General features: G+C 40.5%; 1 protein-coding gene across 1 annotated transcript in view; it reads left to right on the plus strand.

The window, feature by feature from the left end:
- Positions 1-18,547, plus strand: part of EFL1 (elongation factor like GTPase 1) — a 166,667-nt gene that overhangs the window by 18,683 nt on the left and 129,437 nt on the right. Inside the window, exons 7-11 of the mRNA XM_019533698.1 lie at positions 700-823; positions 1,825-1,901; positions 2,046-2,182; positions 2,842-2,964; positions 9,107-9,206. Coding sequence (XP_019389243.1) covers positions 700-823; positions 1,825-1,901; positions 2,046-2,182; positions 2,842-2,964; positions 9,107-9,206 — 561 coding nt within the window. The remainder of the gene's footprint in view (positions 1-699; positions 824-1,824; positions 1,902-2,045; positions 2,183-2,841; positions 2,965-9,106; positions 9,207-18,547) is intronic.

The raw sequence follows: 18,547 nt of genomic DNA on the forward strand, positions 1-18,547 counted from the left end.
CCTCCCCTCCTCCAACCCCTCTGTCATGGCGGTGCTCCACTGCACCAGTCCGTCCTCTACGTCCCCCTCTGGGGATGGAGCGCCACCGTGATGGCAGGGATGAACCTGGCCAGCGCTGCCAGTGCCTCCAAGGAGCAGGGCTGGGTGTGGGGGCAAGCCATGCCTTGGATGCGGCAGTGAGGCTGGAGCAAGGGGGTGGGGGGGGAGTGAGTTCAGCACGGTGCCGCCAGCACCTTGTGCTACCGCCACCTCCAAGGAGCAGGGTCGATGGGGGAGGGGGCGAGGCCTGCACTTCGTAGTTTTGACTAAAAAACCTAATTAAAAACATAATTTGGACAGGAAGAAATTTAGATTCTTGTCTTAATATGAAGAACCTAAAATGTGTTTATGATTCTGTCTTATGTTGTAATAGCATCATAATAGCATCTGAAGTCTGTTTCTTCAAATCTGGTTCAAACTTTAATTGGCCTTTGTTAACTAAGATTTTATTAATACTGATTTAATTTTTGAGTTATAAAATGTTGTCATAGTTATAAGAACTAAACACCCCACATTTAAAGAGGAAATAACTAAGGGACAAAATATTTAAGATTGAAATGCAGGTAAGTGTAATGCTCTGTATATATTGTATACATACATATATATATATATATATATATATATATATTTTGTATCAAAATGGATTTTGCTTTCTTTTAGCATTGAACCTTTTGCGAAATTGTATAGTCAAAAGATTGGAATCAAGCCTGCAGTACTTTTGAAGACCTTATGGGGAGATTATTATCTTAATACAAAGGCAAAGAAGATAATGAAAGGTGACCAGGTAATTTTGCTGAGATGCATAGATATATTGGGTTGAAGCTCTTGGTTGACCTTTTTCCTTTTATTGTAGTGGTGTTTAAAGTTCACTCTCAAATAACAGAAGGTACATACATGTCTTGATCTGCAGCCTGATATTTTCTAATTTTGGTTTCCATTTTAAGAAGATAATTTTCATGCTATAATACCTTTTCAGTTCATATTATATAAATGAAAACAATAGCTTCCCATTCAATAGGGCAGTTTGTGGCATTTTCATGGGGCAAAGCTTCCGTAAGGCTTCAGTCTAGTCAACAAAGGTTTCCTTTGCCTAAAGAGACTACATGTAGCTTATCCACATTACAGCAGCTCTTACATTTGTATCTCGATGCCCAGTATAAGGAGCATTCCAGCAGCCAGGCATGGTGTACAGGGACATTGTATTGAGGGTGAGAGATGGGTGGGTGATGTAGGAGTTACAGGAAGGAGCCTTTGCTAGGACTTTACACCTCCAGCTTTAGAGCCTTTGCCACAGAAGGTCGGCGTATATCTGTCCTCGTAAGTTGGATACACTGTGGGGACTGTGGCTGGGAATCTAGTTCTTTCATGAATCATGCACCCTTTCTCTCCTCTCCCCCATTTAATTATTAATATTTCCTTTTCTGAAACCTAGAAGGCAAAACCATATTAAAAAGTAGCTGAAGACAGGCTCAGGATTAGGCCAGTATCATTTGCCTAATATATATGCACAGTCAGTATTTATCACCCTCCTTCATGTTAAAAATCGAGTGTTTGCTTCCAGTTGTTTGATGGCACATTGGTCCAGCAACTTGCCCCACCCAGATCTCATTATAATTGTTAAATTAGCTCACCTTCCACTCACATTGCCCAGCCAATAGCCTTGATCTAGTAGGACTTCTTAAAAATACTGCTTGTGAAGATTGGCACTTTAACACTATAGTTTTATTCATTATCAACTATATAATGTTTATTTAAGCTCCTAAATATTGCCCTATGTTCTTCTAGTCAAAAGGAAAAAAACCTCTGTTTGTGCAATTAGTTCTGGACAATATATGGAGTCTATATGAAGCTGTTATGAAAAGGTAAGCAAAGTTCAGTGTATTCACTGAATCTTTTTCATGTACTATGTGCTCAGATGAAGATGCTTGCTTGCTGTGTTTTGACCAGTTTATTGCAAGTGCTGTAGGTGCTTGTTATAGGTCATATTGCCGTTCTTTTTTTTGTAGAGACAAAGATAAAATTGATAAAATAGTCACCTCCTTGGAACTGAAAATTGGAGCCCGTGAAGCACGTCATTTCGATCCAAGAGTTCACCTCAATGCTATTTGCAGTCAGTGGCTACCCATATCTGAGGCTGTCCTCTGTATCCTTAAGGATAAATATGCTTTGTACTTTACCAGCAGTTTTGAGATTTCAGAGCACTTTCTTATTTAATGTGATTTAATTATTTGTGTAAAAATTTCTTTTTTCCACAAATATACCAGGGGATTTATTTTCTCAATATTAATATTAAGTTACACCTGTAATTAATTTATTTCTGCCTGGTTGGTGTTCCTGCTTGCACACTTCCATTTAAAAAATAAAGAAATTTTATGAAGTGTTTTTAAGTCGTGTGGGTTTACAGTATGTTTCAGTTATGTAGCTTTATTTGGTCCTTCACATATATATTTTAGAAGTCTTTTTCTGAAGGATGCCATGATCACCTTTTCATAATAGAGTTTGTCTGTGACTCACTTGTCCTTTAAATCTGAATAAAACTTTTGCTGATGCCTTGTGGGCGTATTCTCCTTAAGTATTCTGTCCTTCTGCATATGCCAGGAAGCTCTTAACTTTAGCTGGAGCTGCATAAAACCAGGGGATGGATTTGGATATTAGTAAATCAGCTGTTTCTGACCGCTGGTGTATGCAAGTAATACCGTTCTTGAGATATACAAAATGGGAAGCATTTACCATATATATATTTTTTTTATTAATAAAGAATTCTGTAGCAGGCTTCCATGTATCCTTAACAATGTGTTTTAGCTATGGTGTGTAATAAACTTCCTAGTCCTCTTGATATTACTGCTGAGAGAGTGGAAAAATTGATGTGTGTTGGAGCTAGAACATTTGATTCCTTACCACCAGAAACGCAAGAGCTGAAAAATGGTGAGTAAATATTTTTTATACCAATTTGAAGATGTCTTTATTTGTAAATTGCTCTCATATCAGTTTTGGGTCTTGAGAATCTGTTTAACGTCTGCTTTGCATTTGGCACTTAGTTTGCAGGTAGTGGTATAGTAAACCTTTGTTAATAATATCCCAGAATATTAGTCCTTTTTTATTGTTCAGGATGCTTCTGAGATCCTATGCATTGCATGGTATTTTTAAATGTCTCAAACCACAAATAAATGTAATGTCTGAGGGTATATCTAAGACAGTAGTTCTCAACCTTTGGTATCTTACATACCCCCTGCCGTTCTACTTGACAAAAAGGAAACCGAAAGTCCCACCATGGCATTTCTGGTTTCGCCGCCATGAGCTGAGTCCCACTTTTTCCACCACGGCCCAGGGCAAAGCAGCATGTGCGGGGCCTCTCTCCCTATCCCCCGGCACACTGACACTGGGGAGTGAAAGCCCTGGTGCACTGGACTTGGCAGGAGGGGTAGCAGCCAGGATTTCTGGCCTGAGCAGGCAAAGACCAAATGCAGCACCCATGTACCCCCTGCCTGTGTCTCGTGTACCCCCAGGCGTATGCATACCATGGGTTGAGAAACACTGATTTAAGAGATTTTGAAGAGGCAGATGGGAAGTAAGCATTATCTATTGAAATGTAAAGTAGATTAGATTGGAAAATTGTATCAAGATGAATGTAAACATCCTCAATATGTTAACAGCCTCTAGAGACTGAAGCTTGGTCTAATGCCTGTTGTATTGACTACCTATGTTTAGCAAGGTGTAAGAAATAGTTTTTTTGTTTGAATTTGCTATACTGAATAATTTTTGTAGTGATAGCCATGGTAGTATGAAGTCAGGCAGAAGGCACAGTAGATTTTGCACCTTTATAGACTAACTTACATGTATGGCATAAGCTTTCATAAGTAGAGGACTTGTTTCATCAGATGCTGTTAAGGGACTGTAGGAAGCAGAGCTATGAAATAGAAAGCGGTGATTAGTGTATAGAAGAAGGGGCACCGAGAAAGAGGTGAGGTAGGTAGGAGTGAGAAAAACAAAGCAGGACACGAGGGTTATAAAAACTAATCCAGGTAATGGGATAGGAATCTGACCTGGCCAGATAAAATTCCTAGGGGGACCGGGCAGCACTCTCTTCCTTCCTGTGGCCACCTGGAAACTACAAGAAAATACGCCAGGTAACAGCCTGGTGATTTCTGTAAGTAGAAACCTGGAAACCTGCCAGGAGTTATACGTAGGCAAGTTGCATCTTAAAAGAGTTGCTGTATTCAGTCTCTGTAAAGACTCAAGTTGCTTTTGTTAGCTAAAAGTGTATTCTGACTACCTCAGCCAACCCCAACCCTTCTGATCCATAAAGGTGTGGGGTTACATCCTGCATTGTTGGGCACCAAGAGGGGGAGAGGCCTTCTGCACCCTGCTTTGCCAGGGAAGTTTGTCTTTGTATTTTCCTTCGCTTTTTCCTGATGCTATATTGGGTGCTTCAGGCTGAAAGAAGCACCAAGAAATATTACTGTGGACAAAGCACCCCCTAGGTTTGCAGGGTCTGTGTGCTCTGGGCTGCACAGAGCCCTTTCAGAGACCAGTGCCTGGGTGGTGGCAGTGTTACCCCAGGCTTGCAGGGGTTCTCCGGGAAGTGGGACAACCAGCTGTAGGCTCCCTGAGGAAGAGTTCTGAAGTGGGGTTTTGGGCCTGGCACAATGAGGCGGGAATCCCTGCCTAATAGTGCTCCCTGTTGTGCCACCACAGTGGTAATACAGCTATTGCAAACTTTTTTGTACTGGTAAAAACTAGTGGTGTTTAAGAAATTAATTTGCTGGGAGGAGTAATTCTGTGTCTCTCTGAAACATGCCTTCAAAATGCATTAGTTCGGTATAGTCCAACAATGCATGTAACAGTAACTATCAGGCTAGTCTTCATTTTTTCCCATGGGAAGCTGTGGTTCATATTTTACTGCATCATATACACTAAGTTAATCCATCTTAGAAAGGTTTAAGATAGCATTTTAGAATGCAAGCCAAGATTGTATAAAGATTTATTATTGAAAAAATGTTTCCATAATTCACATAATGGGAAACTTTGATATGAATGGGAAAATGTTTTGTACTAAATATAGCTGATTTCAGTAAAGGGTGGGTTTGATTCATCTGTGTATTTTTTAAACTGTGTTGATGAAAAGCTATTGCTACATAGCTGAACAGTATAGCAACACTTTCACTTAGGTCACAATCTGCCAAAAAGAAAAAAAATCTACTTTTGTGTAGTTTGACCTCTCCCAGATCTGACAATCGGGTTGAATGCCAGGAAAGGATAAGAACACAGAACTAGTTGCATTCCCACTTTTTAACCATTATATATAAATGTAAAACAAATATTTGCATCATGTTTCTAAATAAATAGCTTGAATTCTTAACTATTTCATAATTCTGCTTTTTTGGCACATTTTCAGAATAATAAATTAATGCCCTCTCCCCTGAATGTGAAATTATAAGGCATATAATTTCAAGTCGCTAGGAGTTTTGCCATTGACTTTAATTGGATTGGTATTTAATGCCAGGTTCTGGCAATGCTACCAGCTTTGGCCGGTAGCATCTGGATCCTTTTGTACCGGGTATATCGACTACACATCCACATACTGAGCTGTGGAGTACCATGGCTTGAAATGTTGTTGACTGCTGGGACCCAGCCCAATGACTTATATGGTAAATCATGAACTTTTTGGCTTTGGACTAATATCAGACATAGTGGGTATGTCTACATGTGATGCTACCTTGCCATAGCGACACTCTCTATGGTCATGAAGCATCCATGTGTGTCTACATATGACCAGCAGCTACTTCACTGTAGTGGCTCACTCCCCTGTTTATAGCGTGCCACTATGGCAAAGTAGCTGCTAAAAAAAAATGCGGTATGCATACGGTCCAGTACAGGCAGTTACTGTGCCATGCAGTAACAGTGTTGCCATAGGGCAGGAGTAGGCAGTTATATAGGGCAGAGGGCCGCTTACCAAGTTTTGGCAAGCTGTCAAGGGCTGCGTGCTCCTGACAGGTGCCCTGCCCCTTGGTTGCCATCTTGGGAATGGAAGTCCCACCCCTAACCTCTGACATTTGCTGCCAGAAGTCCCTGCCCTTGTCCCTGGAAGTACTCCTTTGGGGAAGAGGGTTTGCCATTTTAGGGGAAAAAAACAAACTACATACTAAAAATCAAACACCCACAATAATATAATTTAAATAAATTAAAAATACATTTTTTCTTAATTTGTGTACATTTGTCATATATATGCAGAAATGATTGCATATGGGGGCTTGTGGGGGTGTGTATGTGGGTGTGTATGGGGGCCATGTAGTGCAGAGTGGCTGAAGTGCAGGCACAAAAGTGGGGAAAGTGGTGGGGGGGAGTGGGAGTGCAGGGCCTGCACTAATGTCCCAGGGCCAGTGTCAACAGGGCCCAGAGTGGGGTGGTAGGAGCACAGGGTGCAGGCTGGCAGGGGTCTGTGGAGCTGGGCTGGGCTGCACCAGCAGGGAGAGGGGGGAGCTGACTTGGCTCCATAGAGCCCCTGCTGGCTGGGACCCTGCACTCTTGCCACCTGCTTTGGGCCCTGCTGGTGTTGGCCCCAGGACACCAGAGTGGGCCCCACGCTCCTGCCCAGGTGTTGATGGCTCCTGCGTGCCTTCTCACTCCCAGTGCCCCTGCCCTAGCCCTAGCCCGGTGGTACAGGCGGGGACCAGCACACAGCCCTGGACCTGTATGCGCCTGCAGGGAACGAGCTAGTGCTCAGCATGGGGGAAAAATGACCCCCCCCCCAGTGTCTGGCACCCTGTGCTGCAGCCGCTTGCAGCCTGCACAGGGCTGTCCTGCCTCTCCTCTGTGTCACCACCGCCCACCCGGGCAGAGGTGGCAATGGAGAGCAGGCACAGGCACTGAGCGCCACTTCCCCACTGCTGCTGCTAGCCTGGGTCCTCCACCAGCTCCAGGCTCACCTGTCGGGGCTGAGCTGTGGCAGCAGCAGCAGCTGGGCAGAAGCTGCTGCTCAGCATGGAGGAAAGCAGCCCTCCTATTCACCACTGCTTGGCAGTGTTTGCTATGGCTGCCTGCCTGGAGCTTGCGCCACACTAGGCTGGGGTGTGACTGCTTCACTGCCGCCTCTGTGCTGCCCTGTGGCTGCTCCACATGGACACTGCTGCTGCGCTGGGCAGCACAGAGGTGGCAGTGAAGAAGCCACACTGCAGCCGAGTGCGGCGCAAGCTCTGGGCGAGTGGCCGCAGCAAACGTTGCCCGGTGGTGAGCGGGGGCGGAGGGGGCTGCTTTCCTCTGCACCGAGCAGCAGTTTCTGGGGAACGAACTGGTGCTCAGTGTTGGGGGGGAAAGCAGTCCTCCCCACCCTGTGGCTGGCTCCCCATGCTACAGCCACTCAGAGCCCATGCAAAGCTGCCTGTGCCTGCTCTCCATTGCCACTGCTGCCCTGCAGGGTAGTGGTCATGTGGCAGAGAGGCAGGACAGCCCCGCGTGGGCTGTGAGCGGCTCCAGCACAAGGGTGGGGCGCTGCTTTTCCCCCTCTCTTGAGCACCAGCTCGTTCCATGCAGGCCGTGTGAGGTCGGGGCTGCACACTGGTCTGCGCCTGTATTGCGGGGCTGGGGCAGGGACGCTCGGAATGAGTGGGAGCCAGTGGCAGCTGGGCGGGAGCGTGGTGCCCAAGCCAGTCTCCCAGGGCCAGAGCAGGGCAGCAGGAGTGTGGGGTCCCAGCTGGCAGGGGCTCAATGGAGCCAGGTCAGCTCCCCCTCTTCCTGCTGGTGCAGCTCAGTCCAGCTCCACAGACTGTGCTCCTACCACCCCATTCTGGGCCTGGGACACGGGCACAGGCTCTGCACTCCCGCTCAATTCCACCCCCGCAACCCCCGCCGCCACTTTCCTGCCCGCCTGCTGGCTCCCAGCTGCATGGATGGACTGTGGGGCTCAGCAGGAGCTGGCCCGGCCCCAGGGACTGGGGCGATTCCCTGTGGTCCTCCCCTTCTCCCACCCCACTTCTTACCTGAATTTCCCATGTTGGTGCAGCAATAAACAGCCCCGCTGTCCCAGGCCAGAAGCCCCGGTACCAAAATATATTTGGTATTTGATATTGTTCCTTAACCAGCTAAAGAAAAAAACTAGGAATACAAAATATACTCAGAGTGGCATGGGAACAAAAGGACCGTTCCCTAGGCCAGTGATTTTTTTTTTTTTTTTTTTTTTTTCCAACCAAGGTGCCACAGCCTTGAGATCCTTTCAAAGGTGTCGTGGGGTGTTATTCAATGTTAGCACTGTTAGGTGTGAGGATTGGGTTCACATGATAAACCCAGAGATTTCAAATAGGAATCTATAGTGATAAAAATATTCTGGTCTGTTGTGGTTTTTCTGAGTTCTTTGCAACAGAAGAATCTCTTATTTTCTTGTTTAAAAAAAAAACAAAAAAAACCCCCAACCAAGTGAACACTATGAGCTGGTGTTTTCCTAGGTGTTCATTGAGCCTCTTCAGGGGTGCTGTGAGTCTAACAGTGTTGAGAACCATTCTTGTAGGCTAACATAGTACATTATAGCAGTGTCATAAATAGAAAATTTGAGGGGAATAAAACCTTGGCACCTGATCTTCAACATTAGGTCTCTCATCTTCTGACGAGCTTCTTGCCTGTAGATCTGTATTGAAGTCAGTGAGATTTCATGCAGGCACCGGGGTCCAGCTGTTTACTGCTGTTTGCACTTGCAAGACTGGGGTCTTAATTATAAATGTAAGTGTGAATTGAGGCAAGAGGGCAGATGTTTCAGCATTTAATACTAATTATGTCTAATTTTTTCAGTCTAACCCAGAGACTTAAGTTGCTTTTGGACACTTAAGGTGTTTTTATTTAATTTTGAGTGTTTAGTCATTTGTGACTAAAAATGTGCAATTTCACAAATTTTCTCCCGTTCTCATTTGGGTGGTATAAAGCAAACTTGAAGGTGTAAGAAACTTCCCAAAATATTTATGCTAAATCGCTTTTCTCTCTTCTTGTTAATATGTACTTTGGCATCTTTTACAAAAGATGGTAAAATTATGGCTATAGCCTCAAATTTGGGAAGCTCTAAAACTTTTCTTTCACTTTTTAGCATTTATGAAGTGCAGCAGTGAAAGGACAGCCCCAGTCATTGTCTTTGTTTCCAAAATGTTTGCAGTTGATTCTAAGGCACTACCACACAACAAACCAAGGTAAGAAAAATGTAGGGATTGACCTTCCATTTTCATTGCACCAGGCATCCCCAAGGAACTGAAACGTAGTCTAAGTTTGGATAGATTGCTTTTGGTCTGAATCACTCAGGGTGGATACGGTTAAATAAAGTCGATTTAGATCAGCGACCCAAAAGTCCAATTTAAAACATTTTTATCAGCTTTTCCATTGTATGCCTTTCTTCAAAAACCAAAAAATATATTTGTTAATCGGTTGATATAACAATTAAAGCATGTTGATTTACAACTAAATAATATTTTTACGGTAGATTTGTACATATGTTTCTTAGGTACACGAACTACATACAATAAAAGCTCTGTTATCCATCATCCCCCATTCGATATCAGATAACAAAATATGCCGGTTAATGGAGTGGCCCTGGCCACCGCTTCTCCCGATGTGTTTGGGGTGCCCCTCCTGTGGCATCGCCGCCCTTCCTGTGGGCCCCGCAGGACAGGGAGGTGGGCCCTGCACAGCCTGTTATGCCCCCAGGTCGTGGGGGCTTGGCAGCACAGGCTGCTTTGCCCCGAGCCACGGGGGTTTGGAGAAACCAGAAGTGCCATGGTGGGCACTTCCGGTTTCACTTTATCTTACAAGCCAGTATGCCAGTTAGTGGAGCATGCTGGCTTGTAAGATGCCGGTTAACTGAACTTTTACTGTACATATATGTTTTAAAATATATATAGCTTATTTGGATCATTAGAAATACTACAAGTAGTATGCTAAAATGGTGAAATATGTAGTTCTTATTCACTTGATAATTAATGATTACTTTTGCTCATATTTGTATAAAGCTGTGTTAAGATGACAACTTGAATTTAATTTAAACACAAAACCAGAACTTCAAATTTATTAAACCAAATTTTAATGTTTTGGATATAGAAACTTTGTTAATCAAAATATGGTGCACATTTACAACTAACTAATTTATTAAACACTAGTTTTAACTGTTATAGTGTTAGAAGTCTGAACTGTGGCTAGTGAATTTAAGCCAATTATTTCAGCTCACTATGAGGAAAATTTTCAAAATGCCTATGTAAAAGTCATTTGAGCTTGAGTTCCTACTTGCTTAATTCTCTTTAAAATGAGTTATAGTCATAATTTGTAATCTGTTTTGAAAATTTTTAATCCCTTTCAATTTTTAGAACTTCATCAATCTCATCTTCTTCCCTTTTTTAATTCATAGACTGGAAATGAAAACAAGCTTTCCTGCTTTTTTTTAGTTCCCAGTCGATTTTTTTTTCAGCTTTGCATGCTCCATCTTCTTTCTCTGCACCAGAAATTAACAACAAGATTTCTTCTCCCTGTGACTAATGCATCATACCCTTTCCCCTTCTCTTCTCCCTCTCACCCAAATAAACCATATTTTCTGCTGTTGGATCTGAAGAGAAACCAGGGGTTCTGCTATTGGAACCCCTTAACCCTGTGCGCTGTAGTATTTTAGTTTAGAGGCATGGATAGAGCACTTGAAAAGTTAATGTTTACATCTCTCTACATATCCAAAGGGACCAAGAAAAGCATTTAACTGAGGTTCCCAGAAACATTAAGAAGCAGGAGGTTGGTAGTTACTGAGTAGATGGTGGTTTTCCCATGAGATGGAGAATAAGCCTTCATTGTGGGTCCCAATTCGTAAATATTCATGATTTGAGAGTTGAACTAATCAGAGCTCAGAGAGAATAAAACAGGAGTTAGATACCATCCAGGTGGACTCAGTGGATAATCCTTATCGAGGAGTACATATGATAGTGTCTGATGGAGTCAGGGGCCAGATTCCAACACCTATGATGACTTCGCTGATCTTTTGCATCCAGTAGTTTCGATTCTGCATTCCTTGCAGGGTCAGGCTCCTAACACATGAAATATTGTGCTATATCTTTAAGGCTTGACTTCAAAAGTTGGAAACTTTCCCCCTCATTCTGTATATAAAAGAAAATCAGCCTTTAACTCCACAGGTTTTAGTAGAGGCTCTTTGACTCAACATGCTTTATTTAAAGCATTTAATAATGATACTAAATTTATACCTTAGCATATGCTATATTACATTCAAATTTAATTTTAAGGTGGCTTATTTTTAAAAGGGAAAACTTAATTATAATTTAAATAAAATCAATTTAAATTAAAAAAAAAATCAATTTTTCCACCCTGGAATCACTATTCTTTAAAATGAATCAAATACTTGGAGCAAGGAGGAGGAATGTTGGAAATATTTAAGGCTGTTATTGTTTCATACATTTTGAAAATTTAGTGTGCATGTTTAAAATCAGTTTAAATATTTAGTTTTAAAAATATGTTTAAAAAGGTGTTTGTTTGGAAAACAAAATTATTACTTTAGACCCATATGCACAGAGATGGCTAGGCTTGTCTGTCTGTCAGGCAGAGGTTGGCAAGGCACATGCAAGGGTCTAAGTGGTCAAAGAGGTCTGAGCTTTCATGTCAGTAACTGATAAAGTAGGTTGTTGCCTATGAAAGCTCATGCCTCTCTGAATCAGAGCAGGGTGTTAGCTTAGAGACTTCTGTTTGCTCAGACCCATGTGGTATCCTGGTATCTTCTTGTGTCCAGTCTGAGATTTGATGACAGGTATTTAGCAGAATTCACAGATTCGTCAGAATCTGACAGGTCCACGATGTGAGCGCTTCTGCTATGGCCATTAGGGCATTTGGAACTGATATTGTCTGTTGTTCAAGGATCATTGTTTGATAATATGGTTGAGTTATAGTGCTTTTTGTTTAGGGTAAATGCAATACTTTGAGAAGTTGGCTTTGTTCCAATTCTTAAATGCTTTTAAGGGTTTTTTTTGTGATAGCTTTTATTGTTTAATACTTGGGTAATTTGCACCAGGAGTTGGACCTGCCATGATTTCCTGTATTCCCGATGCACATTTTATGAGTGTTTCAGCTAAAGCCTTTCACAATTTTGAATAATGTAATACTTCATCTTATATTCAGGGGACGCAGACTTTCCTGAGATGTTTATAATAATGGGATTTGTTTTAAATTGTTATCCATATAAGCTAAGCCACTAGAGCATTTTAGATGGAGTTGACTTTTCTGTTCAGCAACACTTTCGTGAATACTATGACAGCTTTTCACTGTAGATTGAATGATATAGAATATATTTGCCCTGTTAACTAAATTACTATTTATTATTACTATTTCACTCAAAATTATCATATACCTAGTCTTCCTTATTGTGGAATTTATGTTGCTTATTGCTGTACTAATATTTGAAAACTGTTTTGGTAATGAAAATATTACTACAGTGTTGCATTCCAGTACCTATTAAATAAATTCTGTCCAAGTTCATTCTTTAACAATGTTAAAGAATTCAGTTGGTGCTTGGTAACTTAAAATGTTTTCATTGTCATCGTTTATCGTGTCCAGCTGAAACTATAAGTTTAATAGTTATCACATTTGCACATCTGCCAGCTTGTGACCGTTATTCCTGGTCACTCCTGGCGGTGCTCGGGTTTTATAGGGGAGCTACAGACATTTGCAGAAGTCACTGTCGGTGTGTTGGCAATTACTGGAGATCCTTGATAGCAACTTTATAGTTAGGATGACTTTTTAACTGGGAATGATGAGAGAAATTGACTAATAAATTATAATTTAATATAAATTAAGCAAATGGAATTATCCTTGTTTTACTTATTTTTCCACAAGGACTTAAAATTCTTCCAGTGGATTATGCATAGTAATATTCCTTAATTTTTATTTTACTGCTAACATGATGCAGAAGCCTCATACTTGTAATGCACAGGTTTTAATGTTTGTTTAATATATTATTTGAAGCCATAGCATTAATACTGTTACATAGGTATAATTTAATCATCTAGATGCCTGTTTGGTGATGGACTCTGGAGATTTATGTGAACCTTATATGAAAAATACTTGGTTCCAAGCCAGGTGATAATTATGAGATTTGCCAATTAGTACAAGTAGATTTAAACTCTCTACTAATGCAGTTGATTTTTAAAGAACTCAAATGTTTAATTATCAAGGTTAACCTCAGAATGATGGCCGTTAGACTCTTTCCTTTCCAAAACTTCCTCAGATAGTTTCAGTGGCAAAGAACTGAAATTAGTTTGAGGTGAAACATTTGAGTTCACACTTTTTAATATGTTCTTGGATGGTAACTTGCAAAGAGAGTGGTGGATTACGTGTTTGTTCTTTCTGGTATTATATATAAAAAATTTTCCTTTAGAGTATCAGGCAAAACAGTCATCTGCATTGGGGGACTGATGCACTGGATTTATTGACTGTGAATCTGAACACTAGATGGTGCTATCCTGCTGTTTTATCAGTTTAGTAGTTGCGTATTGAACATGTGGCAGGATGACTCCTATTTATATTTCAGCTAGTACAACACTGACCTATTTGAAATGGTTTCCTGCTGTGTCTACCCATGGTAGATGCCCTGGTGGCCAGAAGAAGAAATTACCATAAGCGACAATTTGTAAACAAGAAATATAATCTCCCCCTATTCCTGCCCCCCCATGGCTGAGGGAGTTTTTGCCAACTTTTTGTTCTACCAAGTCTTGATTTGTGTAACTAATTTTTTACTATTTTATATTCCATATTGTGACCAGATTCCTTTCTTAGCCTGCTTTATTAACGTAGCCCACACATTTTAACATTTATAGTGCCACTTGCACCACTTTTAAGTGTGTAGAATAATCAAAAATGCTTTTTTTTTTCCCAGTAGGATCAACCCCCCTTACAGGATAGGTTATTTCATAAAAGTCCTGTCAAATTTTACCTAAGCTGAACTCAAGAGGTGAATTCCAAAATACAATGTTTCTGGGAAAATGCAGAGGTATTAATTGCTAGGCCTATGCTGTAAATTGCACCTGGATTCCTAAGGTGTGTGAATCTCTTCCTTTCTTCCTCTTCTATGACTTGAAGCCCACGTTTTTCTTCGGTCATTTTTGTTTTCCTTAGTTAATCTTCTTTTTATGTACTTTGGTGTATATATAAACATGACACATTTTATCCTCGAAGATAGTACCATTGTAAAGAAATAGCTTGTTTCAGCAGCCTGCCCACCTTTTGACCTGTTATGTGACATATTTGATTACCTTTATGGTATCATGTAAATGGCAGTCAGGCACAGAGGATGCTTGCCCTAGTGTGATTTGTTGAATATGTTTTCTCTTTAGGTGAACAAAATAGGATAGCATCATGTGAACATAGGTAGGAAAAAACATGTTTAAGTGGACTTGTTTCACAAGTGCAGATCTTATTCTGAGTGCCATTGGCCTGGTCTGTAAAGCCTCAAACAATACATCTATGCCAAGCAAACTGCAGGTGTAAATCTTCTAGAAAAACTTGCACCTATCTAATAGTTTGTTAAGTAATGAATGGCTAGTGAAGAAAGCTATAGAAGTAATTTTTTTCAGGAGTATTTGGACTATTTCATAAAATTAAGCTTTCAGAGTAGGTATTGCAAGTAGGTAATGATTATAATAAATTCCCTCATGAAAAACTTGGGGTATATTAGCAATAATGCTGATAAAATCCTAAATATTTCCCTCTGTTATCTAAAATGTAAAAAGACTCTCTCCATTCACATCAGAATAATTATTATATCCTGTTTAATAGTGTATTATTTAATAAGGCTGAAAATTTAATGTTATTGATAAATCATATATTTTATTTTTGTCAAGATTGCTAATGATCAAAAACAAGGGGTTTACTGATTATGCTGTATTAATAATTTCACATCAAAATCACTGGCTGACAAACAATTAATTCCATTGCAAAAACCAGGGACTTTCGTTAATTATAGATTCCCTTTTTTTTCAGTGTTGTGTTTATAGGTAAGTTTTTCTAAACAGTCCTTTGAATCTGGTAGTTAGTAACAGACTTGGGTCACATACAGATGTTCACTTGCTGCTTTCCCACTAGAAGCCACAAATGTAGTATGGTCGGGGTGTACTTGGTAGCCGTGTTGGTCTTTATTTCCTATGTATGGGGACTTTTTACCATCTTGTATCATATATACTTTTTCCAGAGCCTGACAAAGGGACTTTGATCCTGAAAGCGTGCAAAAAAGGACAGTTTTCTTGCTATTTCCCAGTTGGTCTAATAAAAGGTAGCATTTTGGAACCAAGAGTTCTAGTTTTTTGTATGCCTTCTAGAATATGGTCAGAGTTTTCAGGGTTTTTCTCCCAGAACAAAAATGGCTGCTCTGGGAGAGAGAACTTGGGAACAACCAGGGTTAAATCTCTCTTGGTAGAGCAAATGTCTGACAGTTTCTCTTCTGAGAGAAGCCACAGCCCAGTCCTCCAGCATCCCAGGGTGCTTTGCCCCCAATCTCCAGGGGAGCAGTATGTTCTTCAGCTATACTCTACTGCTCCTGCCGAACAGGGAGCAGAACATGCCCCCTTCACAATCCCCACATTGTGCTGCAGGAGTGCACAGGTTGCATCTGAGCAGTCTGGGTCAGCCAAAGAGGGTTGAATGGTTTGCTGCTGGCATTTGTCTCCAGGCAGGCTGAGGGAGCCTGCAGAGCACACTGAGATGTGTGCCCTCTGGCTACATGGCATCAGTACTGCAAGGTTTCTGCTCCTCAGGGGCTCAGGATTTGACTGTTCAAGGGTCTCTGGCTGTGTTTTTCTACCAGGAAAACAAACCTCAGAGAGTTCTCTCAGATCATTTGAATGTGTGTTCCCAGCCTTTGTTTTTGTTTGTCTGTGGTGAGGCTCAGCTTGTTAAGGTACCTAAAGTGACTTGTAAATTAACAACCAGTTATCCACAGCTAGTGACAGCATATAATTGCCTTGTATTATTCTTTCTGGAATTAATCTTCCATCTTTTTATGCTATAAAACAGCTACCTGGCAAAACAATACAATCAGGTTGCTTTGAAGGGTGTACATACAATACTCTGCTTGAATTTCTATTATAATCAAATATAACTCTTAATATAATCAAATAACTCGAATGTAATATTTTTCACCAACCCTGGCAAGATTTGAGCCAGGAATAATTATTGTTTATTCCCAGCTTTTGGCATAAGAAATCTTTATTCCCCTTGTCTAAAATTGTAAAAATGATGGTAGGGAGTAGAGAGGAGAGATGGAGAATATTTTCTTTTTAGGGAAATCTGAAAAGTGAAGCATGTGTGGTTAGTAAGCATTTTTTTTGTTTGGTTATAGACGTTTTGTGCTCAAGTAAAAAAGGTAGCTGGGACAAATTTGATTAAGTCACTGAAATCATGTTAATTCCTAATACTCTAGAGGAAAACTGTATAGTATTAGGCAGTGAAAATATAACAGCATTTTGGAGGGTCATCATCAATATAGGCATGTCATGTATTACACAATTAGACTTGCCTAATTTTGTAACCTAAAATTGGTGTGGAAAATCACATTCTCTTCTTTCACGCAGCTCTTTTTTGTCACTCACTGCATTTCTTACAGTTGCTCTTTAGTGAGTATATTCTGTGGCACAGAGCAAATTAGCCTTTCTCAGTGCCAAGAAAAAAAAGCATTTTTTCAATACTCGTTTCATTGAATGGACTTTTGAGGAGAGCATTATAAACAACACTGGAATTCTCTGATAAATTCTTCAGGTTACTATTAGGAATGGCTTGAGCCTAGCATTTTGTCACACTGTCAACTTAAATCATCTAATTTGGTAAATCTCAAGTACCTCAAATGTGTTTTAAAAAATCAGCATCTTAATTAGATGCAAAATACATTGTAATCAGGTATTCAGCAATGAGGGCCTGAGTTCACCAAACAGAAGCGCTTCATCTTTTTTTCATATATATTGCCTTCCTGGTAGAAATAACATCGAAACTGATGCTTATCGTTTTTCTTAATACAACATTTTAGAAACTGACAGACTGAAAATCATATGTTGTCTATGAAACATGTTTCCTAATGGAGGTGTGGGAAGCTTTGCTTAAAATTGCCTCATTTGCACCTGCAACTGGCAGCCATTATCATGTTGGAAGGTGGCATTACTTGTGAACCTAGCAATCTACTTTCACACTACTGTAGCATAACATTAAATCATTTTAAGAACAGAAGGCATACTGTTTGTCCTTTTACTAGTTCAACAAAGTTCTTTGGCTGTTAAAACATTAGCGTGCATGAAACATAGCATAATTTTCAGAGATCAGAAATCTAACTTATGCTCTCTATCTGGTGCCAGTTTGTTCTTGTGTGTTTCTTAAACACTGGCTTACAAATCCAGATGATTAATAAGACTATTTCAGGCAATCTAGTTGCAAGTGCTAGGGTGTTTGCAGCTGCAACTGCTAGGGAACTTGTTTAGTTTCTAAGGTGCTGCTTTGGAACATTGTTCATTTTCAGAACTCTATTTATCCTAACATAAGATGGGACTATATAGAGACTATAATAGCTTGTAGTGATCATTTTCCATTCTTGCCCCTTTAATTGTTTTGTAAATTTTACTGTGTATTGTAAAACATTGATTAAACATAAGCCCAGCAACTGCTATTTGCCAGGTTCAAATCCTAAAATAGCATTGTAGAATCTGATGTATAAATATTATAGGATGCTAAACAATTTATACAAGTACACAAGCTCCAGCACACTTTCTTTTTTTTTTACTATTAGCTGAATATTAAGGTAACTTACAGAACTAATGAGCTGCCCACATTAAAATTATATAGGGCTCTGGCTTCTTCAGGACTACAGCAGATGATATGGATCCTATAATATCCTGTCATTTTCCTCAAAATTATATGAAATTGTATTTCTTTCTCTTCAGTCGGCATAAAATTGAGACACTTCCTTAGATGTCACCATGAAATTGGCACTTTATCCTACAATTTCTGCATGAAATTACTATGATAATTGCTTCTTTGTTTTTTGCCAGTAGCTTGTTTGCATGTTTTGAATCAACAGGCTGTTGTATACTTGTTAGTGCATGTACTTTTCTTTCTGATTTTCCCTAAAGATTCATTTTAAAGAAATGTACAACATGCGTGTGCTTCAGCTGGCGCTTCAAATGGATTTTATCTAAGAGAGAACAGTTAAGAAGCTCTAAAATGTATAAGTACTTACCATCTCATAAATAAACTACCATTTGTTTCTACAACTATGTCAGCAGCAGGAGGAATATCAGGGAAAGTGTGGGTCCCTTACTGAATAGAGGAGGCAACCTAGTGACAGATGATGTGGAAAAGCCTGAAGTATTCAATGCCTTTTTTACCTCAGTCTTCACAGGCGAGGTCAGCTCCCAGACTACTGCACCTGGAAGCACAGTTTGAAGAGAAGGTGAGCAGCCATTAGTGGTGAAAGAACAGATATGGGACTATTTAGAGAAGCTTAGACTTATAAAAGTCCCTG

This window comes from Crocodylus porosus, unplaced genomic scaffold, assembly GCF_001723895.1.
Source record: "Crocodylus porosus isolate Cpor-Errol unplaced genomic scaffold, CroPor_comp1, whole genome shotgun sequence".
NCBI lineage: Eukaryota > Metazoa > Chordata > Crocodylia > Crocodylidae > Crocodylus > Crocodylus porosus.